The 15,192-nt window shown below is 44.1% G+C and overlaps 1 protein-coding gene across 5 annotated transcripts in view; it reads left to right on the top strand.

The window, feature by feature from the left end:
- Window positions 1-15,192, top strand: part of MYO10 (myosin X) — a 260,576-nt gene that overhangs the window by 38,298 nt on the left and 207,086 nt on the right. Inside the window, exon 1 of one of the 5 annotated variants that reach the window (XM_086362495.1) lies at window positions 8,084-8,107. The exons of the other annotated variants lie outside the window; for them this stretch is intronic. Within the exon in view, the coding sequence (XP_086218621.1) occupies window positions 8,099-8,107 (9 nt within the window). The 5' untranslated portion in view covers window positions 8,084-8,098. Of the gene's footprint in view, window positions 1-8,083; window positions 8,108-15,192 lie in introns of those variants that run through there. 5 annotated transcript variants of the gene reach the window in all.

Genomic DNA, 15,192 nt, shown 5'->3' with positions numbered 1-15,192 from the left:
GAGAACAGTGTGGAGATTCCTTAAAAAACTGGAAATATAACTGCCTTATGATCCAGCAATCCCACTGCTGGGCATACACACTGAGGAAACCAGAAAGGAAAGACACGTGTACCCCAATGTTCATCACAGCACTGTTTATAATAGCCAGGACATGGAAGCAACCTAGATGCCCATCAGCAGATGAATGGATAAGAAAGCTGTGGTACATATACACAATGGAGTATTACTCAGCCATTAAAAAGAATACATTTGAATCAGTTCTAATGAGATGGATGAAACTGGAACCTATTATACAGAGTGAAGTAAGCCAGAAAGAAAAGCACCAATACAGTATACTAACGCATATATATGGAATTTAGAAAGATGGTAACAATAACCCTGTGTATGAGACAGCAAAAAGACACTGATGTATAGATCAGTCTTATGGACTCTGTGGGAGAGGGAGAGGGTGGGGAGATTTGGGAGAATGACCTTGAAACATGTATAATATCATGTATGAAACGAGTCGCCAGTCCAGGTTCGATACACGATACTGGATGTTGGGGCTGGTGCACTGGGACAACCCAGAGGGATGGTATGGGGAGGGAGGAGGGAGGAGGGTTCAGGATGAGGAACACAGGTATACCTGTGGTGGATTCATTTCGATATTTGGCAAAACTAATACAATATTGTAAAGTTTAAAAATAAAAAAAAAAAAAAGTTAATATCTCAAAGACTGGGCTACTGGGTTTTTCTGTGTATTTTTTAACAAGCATAGTTGTAAAAAAGTCTGTTGCATTGGAAAACAATGTAATTTGGCCTCATTTTATGAGTAACTGGGGAGACTTCGGTAGTTCCTTGAGCTTGGTTGGTTGGAGTTTGAGGCTTCTCTTTCTTAGACTAGAGGAAGGTGCATTCCTTCGTTGTTCGATGTGCTAAGCTTTTTGTAGTTTGTGCTCTTGTGCTCAGATGCTCAGCCGTGGCTGACTCTTTACGACCCTGTGGACTGTAGCCCACCAGGCTCCTCTGTCCTTGAGATTCTCCTGGAGTGGGTAGCCATTTACTCCTGCGGGGGATCTTCCCAACCCAGAGATGGAACCTGTGCCCTCCTGCATTGGCAGGCGGGTTCATTACCACTAGAGCCATTGGGAAGCCCGTTCATAATACATGTGCTGATTAAGTAGAGCAGGTAAGCCAGTTGATAATGTATCTGCATCTACACTGGTCCTTGGCTAATTTGCAGAAAATGGGACCTTTCACCTTATGACTCCCCCTGGCCCATGGGGTCTGTCCTGTTCATTCTCAGAATCCTGTTCCTGTGAGGCCTGCTTCCTTCACCAACACCCACACGTGTGGGTACTCTGTACCTGTGCCCAGATTAGTCCTATGGTGTCAACTTTAAATGATCCACGTAAACTCCATTGGCCTGCAGGTTTCTGGAAGCCAGGTCTGTCTGTTACAAGTCTTCATTCTGTGTCTCTGGCCCGGCATCTTTGTTTAAACCATCGGTGGCCACTTAGGCTTTCGGTGGAAAAGTCCTGATTATCAGCCCCCTCCGTTCTCAGAGTTAGCCCCACAGTGCCCTGGAGGGAGGGAGGGTTTATTTATGCTCTTCCATAGATGAGGAAATTGAGGGCTGTGAAAGGTAATTTGTCCCAGAGGCTAAGAGACAGTGAAGCCAGGATTCCCATTCAGGCAATTGGACCGCTGGATTTGAACCATCATTGGAAACCATGACGCACGCATCTAACCTGGAGAAAAAAACCTAAGACAGTGCCTGCTTGGAGGGACCATTCTACAGAACACCTGACCTGTACTCCTCACAACTGTCCAGGCCTTTAAACACTGTCACAGAGCAGAGAAGGCCTAAGGAGGCGTGACAAGTAGGTAGGGTGTGTTGGATGGGATCCTGGGATGGGAGAAGGACATTAGGGAAACACTGGTGTGAAATCCACAGGAAGGTTGGATTGCGTTCATGGTCATGCACCTGTGTTGGCTCCTTCTCTGTGATGAATGTAAGGTGTCAGCAGTTGGGGGAACCTGCCTGAATAAATGTGTGCGGACCATCTGGATTAGCTTTGCAACTTCTTTATAAATTATAATCCAAAACTATTCAAAAAGAAAAGGTTGACTTAAACGGCAGAACCACTACCACAAAACCCAGTGCGTTCTGTGGCCTCTCTGGCCTCTCCTATGCCCAATGCCTGTATGCCCTCCTCCGTGTCTTGTACTCATCCTCGGACACAGAGGTCTGTATCCTTGGAGAAGAATCTCGGATCTCAGCCTGAGTTAGTGATGGAGACATAACCTGGCGTTGCCACGTGGCTGGCACATAGGCTGCCTCTTAAAGAAAATGTCATTCTCTACCCAGATTTCTCTGGAACCCCAGAAGAGATGGACTGAGTTTTGTCACAGGAAAGAAATCATTTTATTTAGGTAAAGTCTTGGTAGATCTCAAGTGGAACACACATAGGCACTTAGTTCATTTAAACTGTTTCATCCTCCCCAGTACCCCTGGTCACCTTCCTGATGGGTGTAGCGTGTCTGTAAGTTATTTTTAAGTGCCTGGTGGCTGGAACACGGCCAAAGCTGTAGTTTTGGTGGTTGAGAGGAGAGGTTAGTTCCCGTGGTTAGTTAAACGAGGTCTGTGTGTTCTTAGGTTCTGTAGCACAGTGTTTAGAGGAAAGCGAAATGAAAGCCGTATGAGTGCTGAAAGCCATCCTGGGTGTGACGTGGGAGGTGCTGGCAGCAAGACCCCAAATATAGACGCTGCCACGTTGTGTCAGGGGCCCTGTGGCTTTGGAGCACTTTGGCGAGCCATCTCGTGTGATCTCGTACAGCGGACAAATTGAATGACTCCTTGTTTAGTGTGGAATAGTCTCAAGTAATTAACAGCGGTTCTGAGCTACGTGTAGTAGGGCTGGATTTGAGTCCACACCTTCCAGGGCAGTGTTCGGTGGGGTTTCTTCGGCCGCTTACTGACGTCTTGAGTGGCCCTGTCTCTCTGTGAGCAGCACCATTCCTGCAGGTGCTCCTGTCTGTTCCCTGATGTGTGAGCAGGTGCTGAGCTAGGATTTGGGGTTGAGTGAATGAACACTTATCTGTCACTTGTTCCAAGTGCTGGGAATTCACTGGCTGGTGAAACAAACCCATTCTTGCCTCCTATCGTGGTGGTGGTGGTTTAGTTGCTAAGTCATGTCCAACTCTTGTGACCCCATGGACTGTAGCCCGCCAGGCTCCTCTGTCCATGGGATTCTCCAGGCAAGAATATTGAAGTGGGTTGCCATTTCCTTCTCCAGGGGATCTTCCCAACCCGGGGATCGAATCTGGGTCTCCTGCATGGCAGGCCAATTCTTTACCAACTGAGCTTCTAGGGAAGCCCACCTCCTATCATACAGCTGATAAAAGTTCTAGTATAACACGTGTCACATAGTCAAAGCACTGAAATAACTCTTGTTTTGATGATCTAGGGAAAACATATCAACTTGTGGTCGTTGACAGGACTGAGTGCATTGCTCTCTAGATGGCTTCTGAAAGTCATGACCTTTGCTGCAAAAGTAATAGCTGATTTTCCCTTGCCTGTAAATGATGGTGACTCAGTCCAAACCAGTGTAAACTGGAAAGAGGACTTTCTTGGCCTATGCCGTGAGCGAGGCCAGAGGTGAAGATGGCTTGTGGAATAACTGGATCCAGGGAGTGAATGAGGGTACAAGCCTGTTTCTCTTGCAGCAATTTGTCTCTCTCCCCATCTCCTCTTGTTATATGTGAGACAATTCACATAAAGTGGTGAGCCTTTTAAAGTATTCAGTTCAGTGGGTTTTAGTATATTCACTAAATATAGTACTAGAATGAATATTTGCATGTTAGTCGCTCAGTTGTGTCCAACTCTTTGCAACCCTGTGGACCATAGCCCACTAGGCTCCTCTGTCCATGGGATTCTCCTGGCAAGAATACTGGAGTGGGCAGCCATTCCCTTCTCCAGGGGATCTTCCCGACCCAGAGATCAAACCCATGTCTCCTGCATTGCAAGCAGATTCTTACTAATATGTACTAAAAGTTGTGTAGCCATCACCAGTCTCTAACTCTAGAATATTTTCATTACTCAAAAAGGGAACCCCATGCCTCTTAGCAGTCATCCTCTGTTTCCAGTCGCTGTCTACACCTGCCCTTGGCAGCCAGCAATCTACTTTCTGTCTCTATGGCTTTTCCTTCTGGATATTTCATATACATGGAATCAAACAATATGTGGTCCTTGGAAGCTGGGTGCTTTGACTTCAGTTCAGTCGCCCAATCGTGTCCAACTCTTTGTGACCGCATGGGCTGCAGCATGCCAGGCTTCCCTGTCCATCACCAATTCCCGGAGCTTAGTCAAACTCATGTCCACCTAGTTGGTGATGCCATCCAGCCATCTCATCCTCTGTTGTCCCCTTCTCCTCCCCGCCTTCAATCTTTTCCAGCATCAGGGTCTTTTCCAATGGGTCAGTTCTTTGCATCAGGTGGCCAAAGTATTGGAGCTTCAGCATCAGTCCTTCCAATGAATATTCAGGACTGATCACCTTTAGGATGGACTGCTTGGATCTCCTTGCAGTCCAAGGGACTCTCAAGAGTCTTCTCCAACACCACAGCTCAGAAGCATCAGTTATTCGGCACTCGGCTTACTTTGTGGTCTAACTCTCACATCCATACATGACTATGGATAAACCAGAGCTTTGACTTAGAGTAATGTTTTCAAGGCTCCTCCATGTTGTAATATGTATCAGTTCTTCATCCTTTTTTAATCACTGAATAATACTCCCTTCTCTGAGTACATTTTGAAAGAATCTGTCCTTCAGTCTGTTTCCCCATTTGGGCTCTTGGGAATAATGCTGCTGGGAACATTTGTGTACAGGTTTTTGTGTGGCCATATGTTTTCATTTCCCGTGGATATATAGCTGGGAGTGAAATCCCCAGGTCGTATAGTAACTATGTTTAACCTTCTGAGGATCAGCCAGACCGTTTCCCATGGCAGCTGCACTATTTTACATTCTCGCCAGCAGGGTTTGCGTGTTCTACTTTTTTCATGTTCTCACCAACATGTTGTCTGTCTCTTTGATGGTGCTAGAAGATCTCTTAAGCAACTCTTAATTCAGGAAGTAGGATTTTATGAAAAAGATTAAATGTTCTTGAACTTCAATAAAATTCTGCAAAGGAATTAATGAGTATGCACGCAGCTGAAATGAAAAATAGCTGTTTTAAGTTTATTTACTTCCTACTGTGTTCTTGGGTCATTCGTTTTTATGAAGTAACGACAAACTCCTGTTTCGAGTACGTTTGTGTATATTTTCTAAAAACAGATGGTAGCCAGAACACAGTCAGGATTTCATCAAGATTATCTTAACCAGTTTTTGTTGGTTTTTTTTTTTTTTTTTTTTTTAATTATTCTTGTCAAGAATAGGAGAGGACAAACCTCCAGGAACTGGGAGGTAAAGAACACCTGGTGTTGTGTTCCGTGAGGAGTGAAACACTGTGTGATGGCTTTTTATTGTCCCTCCTGTTCTGTATCTCCTACTGTTTCCACTAAAAGGAAGAATGGAATGCAGTTCTGAAGCCAGTTGTTTTGTGTCCCTGAGAGAGGATTTCCCACTATTTTTTAAGAGTTCTTAGACCAGTTGTGCTCATTTTATAAAGTCTGCTTGGCGTTCTCCCAGCTACCTACTTCTCTTTCTTGTCTTGTTCTTCGGCTCCTCCTGTTACATAATTCCTTGCTTCAGAAGAAAGACACTAGGTAGAGGATATTGGAATAGGCATAGTTTTACCTCCAATATATTGTAAATGTTTTAGAGCAGGAATGATTTTATGTACAGTAAGTCCCCTATGCACGAACCTTCAAGTTGCAAACTTTTCCAAGATGTGAACACGCGTTCCATCAGTATGAGGCATGAGTTGTCTGATGTTGTTCCATCATGTTGTCATGATGTTGTTCCGTCAGCATCAGGACAATTGCAGCTGGTCCTCTGTCTTCTGCTGCTCACAATCCTTCAGCTCTACCATATCCCACCTCCTCTCCCTCCTCTAGTCAGTGACTCTTCTTGCCTGTTCACTCAATGCCAGCCCCCATATGCCAGCTGTTGTACTATAGTACTTATCAAGGTACTGTACCTTAAGATTAAAAATGTTTCATTTTTTTGTGTCTGTTTTTTTTATGTACTATTTGCATAAAAAGTATTATAAACCTATTACAGTACTATATGTCTAATTGTAGTTGAGTACTTGGGCTAACCTTGTTGGATTTATGAACAAATTGGACTTCCAGACATGCTCTCGGAACTGAACTCGTTTGTATGTAGGGTACTTACATACTGGTGAATCTTTCAGAGTGCCTGGTACACACGAGGGGGCTCAAAAGATGCTGGTAGGAAGGATGGACTTGTGGAAAGGTGGCTGGATTGATGGGTAGATGGATTTATGGGTAAAGTGACTTACAGATTGAATGAATTTTAAATGTGTTGGCTGATTCTTCGGGTTCATTTTCTGTTTTCTTTTAGACGCATGTGTTAGCTGTGTGATGATTGGTTAGCTACTAGACAGAATACTTTGTTTTTTGGTCCTTGGATTGTCACATTCCTACACTGTCTGAGATTGTCTCAGCAACTTGGAGAGGATTCATTTCTTTCAGTGTTACTCTTTCTGGGATTACTTCTAGTCACTGTAGTTCAGTAGAGTAACTGAAAAGTTGTTAGGAGGAGTTGAGAAGAAGGTAGGGAAAATCAAAATATAAAACCAGGATGGAATCAGTTGGCAAGTTTGGAAGCCCAGAATTGGGAATAAACTCATTAAGGAAACCAACCCTGAGTATTCATCGGAAGGACTGATACTGGAGTGGAAGCTTCAATCCTTTGGCCACCAGATTCGAAGAATCTCCTCATTGGAAAAGACCCTGATGCTGGGAAAGATTGAAGGCAGTGGGGAGAAGGGGGCAACAGAGGATGAGATGGTTGGATGGCATCACCGACTCAATGGACATGAGTTTGAGCAAGCTCCAGGAGATGGTGAAGGACAAGGAAGCATGGCGTGCTACAATCCGTGGGGTCCCAAAGAATAGGACGCAGCATAGTGACCGAACAACAACAAAAAGAATTACAATTTCATAAGTCAGGTGTCTTGCCATTTAGCATAGTTTGCTTTGGTTTTGATTATGAGTGGGGGACACCGATGAGTCTTTGCATCTTTACCTGAGGAACATTGAACAAAGATTAGTTTATTGTTGGCAAAATCTTTAACCGTTTTCTTTTTTCTTTTCCCTTTCCACCTCCTACTGCTCATGTACTTTACATGTCATTGTCCCCGTGAAAGCAGTGGCTCATGGTGGTGACAGTCTGACCTTATGGGCGGACAGAGGGAAATGCATGCCACGTGGCCCTTCTCACTGGGAACTGTGGCGAGGCATGGGACAGATGGTGAACTTTATTGAATGTAGGCAGCCTCGTTTTACAGCCGTACGGTGTTTAGGTGTGTTTATGGTCAGGTGTTCGGGACATGACATATCTTGCTGTGGGAATAGTGCTGTAAAAGATACTGAGGCTCATATTTCCAGGAAATGATGTTTATGATGACCACGATGACATAACTAATAGCCGCAAACACATTACAGCTACAGATAGCTGGAATACATCCCTTATTAAAAGAGCAGTGCCTTCAAGGGCTTCTATAGGCCAGTCTGGGGAGTTACGCAGCGCTTGTCACGTAGCCTTTGGGAGTGGTTGTATGGGAGGGGTTATGTCTGTGAGTCCTGAACAAGTGTCAGCCACACATTTTCCCTTGGAATTTAATGGTGGCCTCAGCTCTGAAGGGTGTAGAACAGTTGTCCTTGGCGTTGCTTATTATAGAAAGCAAATACCACTGCTCCTCCACAGCCCCGGTGACGTGGGACACACTGGAGATCTTCATACCACGTATTTCTGACATCCCGGGCGATATGCTCACAGCACATTCCTTTTCTGTCCTCAGCAGTCGGTGCTGGCCCCGTGCTAGCTGAATTCTGCATTCTTTGAGAACTGAGCCTGAAACCATCTGCTTTTCGGACTCTGATGCAATAGTGCCGAAGAGGGTGCCGGCCTTAGGTCTGAAGCCCTGCGGTCACATGCAGGAAGTGAGTCCGGGGACCACTCACCTTGGTGGCCCTGTGCTCTGCTCTCCCTGCTCCGTGGCAGGTGGACCTGCAGATCACCCATGGCGGCCGGGACGTTGGGGTCAGTGGCCACGAAGCTGCTTCACTTTTCCCGGGTCCCCTCCCGAGGTGCGGCTGTCTCTGCAGGAGAGACGTCTTGGGTTGCCCCTTTTCCTTTCATTTCTGAGTCTCCTGAGTCCATCTCCAGCCAGCAGGGCCCCTTTTGTCCCCGCCGCTCTTGTTCGCACCGCATTTTTCATGCTCACTTTGGACACGTGATGACGCTGTACTTCGTTCTCACCTTCACCATTTCCAGACCTGTTGATAAGTTTTGCACTGAGGTTTGCAAGCACTTAGGGTTGAAATCTCCCCCGAGGTGAAAGAGCACAGGTTTTGAGCGGGCTTTTGTCTGTGTGGGTTCCAATTGTCTGCATAAAAATGTTGTTAGATCTAAACATGAAAGTGTGTTAGCCACACAGTTGTGTCCAACTCTTTGTGACCGGATGGACTGAAGCCCGCCAGGCTCCTCTCTCCATGGGATTCTCCAGGCAAGAATACTGGAGTGGGCTGCCATTCCCTTCTCCAGGAAACATGAAAAGTACCTGTAAGAAAACCCCCAAACGGCTGAGTGGACAGAAAAGAGGAAAAGGAGAGAGGCCCCCTAGTACTGCCATCCAGCCGGCTGCTACGGAGACCTCGCTCCTTCTGTCGTCAGATGTTTTGAATCACATTCTGCAGCACTCCCTCCCCGCACCCAACCCTTTCCTTCTGTAAGAACCGAGCCAAGGTCACCGGAAATTAGATCTGCCCCAGGTAGGTCATGTCTGGGCTGATCCGACTTCAGGAGGTTGTGGAAATTCCTAGAATTGAGACAGTGGAGTCTGCTTTCGGTTAATGGGGTTTGAAAGCTCCTTTGCTTTGGCTGTGGCTCTGAACTTTCCATTCACTCTAGACCAGTGGTTCTCAACTAGGACAGTCCCCTCCCCCACGACAAATAATTCCCTCACCCAAAATGTCAGTACTGATGAGGTGGAGGACCCTGTGTTAGAACTTTGTATGTTATAAACGCTGTGTGTCCTTTGAGACAGATTTGAGTAATAAGGATTAGGGGAAAAAAAGATCTGTTCAGTTGATGAAAAGGTATTCCTACTTCAATAACAAAGATAACTATAAACGAGGAGAGATCTCACTTATATGTGGACCCTCCCCATCAGAACCACCCCCCTGAACTCGTACAGAAAACAGATGAGTGATTGCCAGAGGGAGGGGTGGAGGAATTGAATGAACAGCTTCAAATGCTGCAGACTTCCGGTTGTTAAATAAGCCCTGCAGATCTAATGGATGGCATGGTGGCTATGCTTGATAATACCGAATGATTATTTGAAAGTTGCTAAGAGAGTAGATCTTAAAAGTTGTCATAAGAAAAAAAAAACATGTGTGGTAATGGATGTTAACTAGATTTATTGTCTTGATTACTTCTCCGTAGATAGTAATATCAAATCATTATGCTGTATACCTGGAACTAATGTGTTACATGTCAATTATATTTCAGTTTTAAAAATGCTGTTTGAATTCTTGTACTATGATCTATTACCCACATCTCCTTTCTGGAATTCAGTATCTTCAAGAACAAGGATCTCCTATGTCCCAGCCTGCCACATTTGTTGGTGTTTAGTTTCTAAGTTGTGCCTGACTCCTGTGACCCTGTGGTGTAGCCTTCCAGGCTTCTCTGTCCGTGGCATTTCTCAGGCAAGAATACTGGAGTGGGTTGCCATTTTCTTCTCCAGGGGCTCTTCCTGGCCCACGGATCGAATCTTCCACTGAACCACCAGCCTACTTGTTATATTAGACATCTTCAAATCCAGGTTATTGCAGGCTAAAAAGAAGAACTTTCTTTTGGCTGTTGAAAATACTCCAGATTTAAATAGCCATATTAGGTACTTCCCTGGGCTAGTGGCTAAGACTCCACACTCCCAATGTAGGGGGACTGGGTTCAATCCCTAATTAGAGAACTAGATTCCACATGCTGTAACTAAAAATCCTGCATGCCCCAGCTAGAAGATCAAAGATCCCGTGTGCTGCAGCTAAGACCCAGTGCAGCTAAGTAGATAGGTAGGTAGATAGGTAGGCAGGGAAACGTTGTTGGTTAATTTCCTCTATCTCAAGATTGAGTGCTTTCCTCAAGATACATTTTTTTAAAAGCAGCCATATTAATTTATCCATTACAATGTTATTAGATTTTCTTTCTTTTTTTAAAAAAAAAAAAAAAAAGGAAAGGCAGATCACATTCCAGAAACAAACTGGCTTTATCATGTAGGTTGTTAGGACTCCTGAACCGTGGCACTCAACATGGGCTGAGTAGGCAGTTATGGGAGAAAATAGGTGTGGTGCCGTGTTGTGGGTCTGAGACTGAGTTGTGTGTTTGACTAAAGAATGTCCTCTTTTCTGTGAATCTGTAATTAGAACATGCCACACAGTATGGTATTTAAAGTCTATCATCATTATCCCTTTTTAGGGTTGTTTTCCTACCTTATTTTTAAACTTAATTTTTTTCAAAGTTCAGGGATGAAAATCATTCTTGAAAGCAGAAGAGAAATGTAGTAGTTAAAAGAGAAAAAAAATTTTTTTAATGGGGCAGCAACAGGTTGGAATCTATGATAGTGATTTTTAGCTTCTTAAATGGGGATCAGTCAACTTTTGTGCAGAAGGGCCAGAAGGTAAGTATTTTAGGCTCTGCAAAGCTACGTTGTGTTTCCATGTTAGCAGGAAGATGCCAGGTACAACTTCTTGCCCAAGGAGTTAATGCAGGTCACACACAGCTGGCTGGGCATTTGTGATTATCTTCCAGGGAGGGAGGCTGATAATTGGAGCAGAGATACTCTCTACCACAGGCTTCCCTGGTGGCTCAGTGGTAAAGAATCCATATGCTGATATAGGAGATACGGGTTGGAGCCCTGGGTCAGGAAGATCCCCTGGAGAAGGCAGTGGCACCCCACTCCAATATTCTTGCCTGGGAAATCCCATAGACAGAGGAGCCTGGTGGGCTACAGTTCATGGGGTCACAAAAGAGTCGGACACAACTTAGTGACTAGAAAACAACAACATGTTCTCTAACAGAGTCTTATCTGGAGATGAGCTTGGACACGTCTTCTGGTAGCCTTGTGTCTTTGAGCCCCTCCTCAGTTCAGTTCAGTCGCTAAGTCTTGTCCGACTCTTTGCGACCCCATGAATTGCAGCACGCTAGGCCTCCCTGTCCATCATCAGCTCCCGGAGTTCACTCAGACTCACGTCCGTCGAGTCGGTGATGCCATCCAGCCATCTCATCCTCTGTCCCCTTTTCCTCCTGCCCCCAATCCCTCCCAGCATCAGTCTTTTCCAATGAGTCAACTCTTTGCATGAGGTGGCCAAAGTACTGGAGTTTCAGCGTTAGCATCAGTCCTTCCAAAGAACACCCAGGGCTAATCTCCTTTAAAATGGACTGGTTGGATCTCTTTGCAGTCCAAGGGACTCTCAAGAGTCTTCTCCAACACCACAGTTCAAAAGCATCAATTCTTCGGTGCTCAGCTTTCTTCAGAGTCCAACTCTCACATCCATCCATGACCACTGGAAAAACCATAGCCTTGACTAGACGGACCTTTGTTGGCAAAGTAATGTCTCTGCTTTTGAATATGCCATCTAGATTGGTCATAACTTTCCTTCCAAGGAGTAAGTGTCTTTTAATTTCATGGCTGCAGTCACCATCTGCAGTGATTTTGGAGCCCCCAAAAATAAAGTCTGACATTGTTTCTACTGTTTCCCCATGTATTTCCCATGAAGTGATGGGACCAGATGCCATGATCTTCTTTTTCTGAATGTTGAGCTTTAAGCCAACTTTTTCACTCTCCTCTTTCACTTTCATCAAGAGGCTCTTTAGTTCCTCTTCACTTTCTGCCATAAGGGTGGTGTTATATGTTAATAGAGAGCGGGGACTTAATGAGCCCAACACAGATCAGTCTTCAGAGTTTTAACACAGCTGGAGAAGAATCCCATGGACAGAGGAGCCTGGCAGGCCATGGTCCATGCAGTCGTAAAGAATCGGACACGACTGAAGCGACTAGGTATGCACGCACGCACACGTAATCATTATTCCCGTGTGTGTGTTTGACATCACCATTGTTCAATTATAGAGACATGATTGGGTTTGTCCCATTATGGAATGGTTAAGAATATTCCTGTAACACTGAGAAGTATATAGGCTGGGATTTAAATTTTTTAAATGGTTTCTAGTGACCACGTATAATTACATACAGGAAAATCCACCCATTGTAGATTTACAGTTGAATGGAGTTGAGGGCATTTAGACAGTTGTTGCATTTAGACAGTCATGCCGCCATCAGCACAGTTCAGTTTTAGAATGATTCCGTTGCCTCCCCACCCAGGTTCCTTCTTCCACATGCAGTTAGTGTGTCTCCCTGCCCCGACACCTAGCCTTGGGCATCATCTAGTTTCTGCGTCTATGAATTTGCCTCTTCCAGAAATTTTGTATATATGGAATTCCATGATATATACTTATTTATGTGTAGCTTCTTTTACTTAGCATAATATTTTTGAGTTTCTCCTTTTTGGTGATTCTGTGATTTTTTTTTTTTTATTGTTGAGCCTTTCATTGTATAGATTCATCACATTTTATTTCTATACCAGTTGATGGACATGTATGGACAAAAAAAAAAGTATTGCCTGCCTTTCCCGTAAAAAAAAAAAAAAAAAATGAGGGTTCCCACCATCAGCCACTGTAGCCACCCTCAACAGTGTACCTTGAGGGGATTCAGAATGGAGAAAAATAGCATCCTGGCCCTAGATGGTTAAGACGCATATCTGGGGAATAAATTCAGTGAGCCCAGACTCTTGCATCTTCCCATACATAGGAAAACACTGTAATTGTTAACTTGAGATGCTGGGTTTTGTGATCAGCGGTAATCTCTTGGTGTTGGACCACATTTTTTCTTTTCCCCCCAGCAGAACCTCCAGTATATCCTGGCTCCTCCCTTGCTTGTTTGGAACTGTTAACTCAGCTGAGAGGCTGGCGCCCTGGCAGTAATCCTCCGTAAGGTTCCCAAAGAAAACCTAACTTGCAACTTTAGGTTGTGCATTTTTCTTCTGTTGACAAGTGATTTCTAGAATTCAGCTATTATGAATAATGCTGCTGTGAATATTAGCTTACAAGGCTTTTGAAAAACTTTGAGTAGGTAGATTTCTGGGAGTTGAATTGTTGGGACATATGGCAAGATTATATTCTGATTTTTAAGAAACTGCCAAACCGTTTTCCAAGGTGGGTATACCAATTTATATCACCACCAGTTTTTCCACATTGTCACCAACCACTTGGTGTGGTCGGTCTTCTAGTACAGCCAGGAAGTCATTCCTTGGCAATGGAAAAATGCAATCTCTGTGAACCTAATTTTTAAAGGAATGGTATTACTTGTCTCCTTATCTTACAAGATTGCCCTCAAGTTCAAAGAGATGGGAATTTCTGGCCAAGTGCTTTATCTTGTAAAACTTTTAATGGTGATTGTGTGCAGAAAAGTTTTTTAGAAGTTGAATTTAACACATACCTGTCTCAGATTAAGATGAAAACGTCCAGAGTTTTAATAAAACGTGTTATTTTGTGATACAACTTGTTCCACCTGCTTTTAAAGGCATATTTTTACTCCAGTTGTGAATTTTCCCCATATGCTAGGAGTTTTCTCCATATGCCTGCGTTGTACATTAAATTATCAGCCTGTTTAACAATGACAGAATATAATGGTTTGCATATGGTTGGGTGCATTTTTCTTCTCCACTCAAACTCGGATGTTCTGGTAAATGTCTGTCTGTGACTTCGTTTTCAAATGCCTGTGGGTGGCCTCTTCTCTGGACCAGGGTGTACGTGTTCTTTTCGAATCGAATGGAAGCAGAAAGTTTGAGGGCTGAGAGAAACCACCCAGAACAACCTATGTAAAAAATATCCATTGCGCCAGTTTTACTTTGCAAGTCTGATTCTATGAAAATTGCCTGTTTAAACTTTTTCAGAGAACAAAGCGGGTGTTTTGAATGCATTTCCCTTCCTATCTGGGGAAGACACTGCTCAGGAAAACTGGTCAGGGGGCTCTGGGTTGAAAATCAGGGCTGGATTTTGTAAGATTTGTTTATCAGCAGCTCTTCACACCTGTTGAGAAAGACCTTTGGACTAAGGAAGTTGAATTGTGTTTTTCTTGTAGGCAGGACTGTGTCAACAAAGGGCTTGGTAATACTTTCAAATGAGAAGGTTCGAAAAGAGCTACAGCAAAACTCAAGTGAAAGAAACGGCACACTGTGTAGCCTCTGGGAGTCGGGAGGTTTATATTAATCCTGGTGACAATTTATATTAATTAAGTAATGTTTCATAACAGAATCTTAATTCATATAGATAGACAATTTTGAGACTTGGGAAACAGACATGAAATCCTTTTGGATCAAAGCAGTACAGGTGGTAGTCATAGCAAACAGAAAGCTTTGGACTCAGGATTCTGGGATGGAGGTCCACTGTGATTGTTTATGGTTTTACCTAATGAGTAAAAGCTCTTGTGTTATGACCTTGAAAGTTTCCATTTGAGTGTGTGTTTGCGTACTCAGTCGTGTCTGACTCTTTGTGATCCCATGGACTGTAGCCTCCCAGGCTCCTCTGTCCATGGAATTTTCTAGGCAAGAATAGTGGAGTGGATTGCCATTTCCTACTCCAGGGGATCTTCCCAACCCAGGGATTGAAGCAGAGTCTGCCAAGTCTCCTGCATTGGCAGGTGGATTCTTTACTTGTAGGTATTTGAAAGCTTTCAGTGTTGCAGTGTCTTGACATGTGAATTTTAAAAAGGCTGAAAAAGTAGTTAAGACACTTGGAAGTCTCTATCGAGAACATTACAAATACTGCAGTTTTGGTGTGAAATGGCATTTAAAAGAGCAGTCTTAGAGATGCCTGCAGTAAATGTTCTTCTTGGAAAACAGCTGTTTGCTAATGAAGAAATCAGGACTGCCCAGCAGTTGTGTCCTTCTTTCTGGATGTTTTAGTTGTTTTC

Source organism: Bos grunniens, chromosome 20, assembly GCF_055505025.1.
Source record: "Bos grunniens cultivar Pamir isolate PY7600 chromosome 20, Bosgru_T2T1.0, whole genome shotgun sequence".
Classification (NCBI taxonomy): Eukaryota; Metazoa; Chordata; class Mammalia; order Artiodactyla; family Bovidae; genus Bos; species Bos grunniens.
The sequence above is the reverse complement of the archived record's forward strand: the minus strand, read 5'-3'. Positions and strand labels throughout refer to the sequence as shown.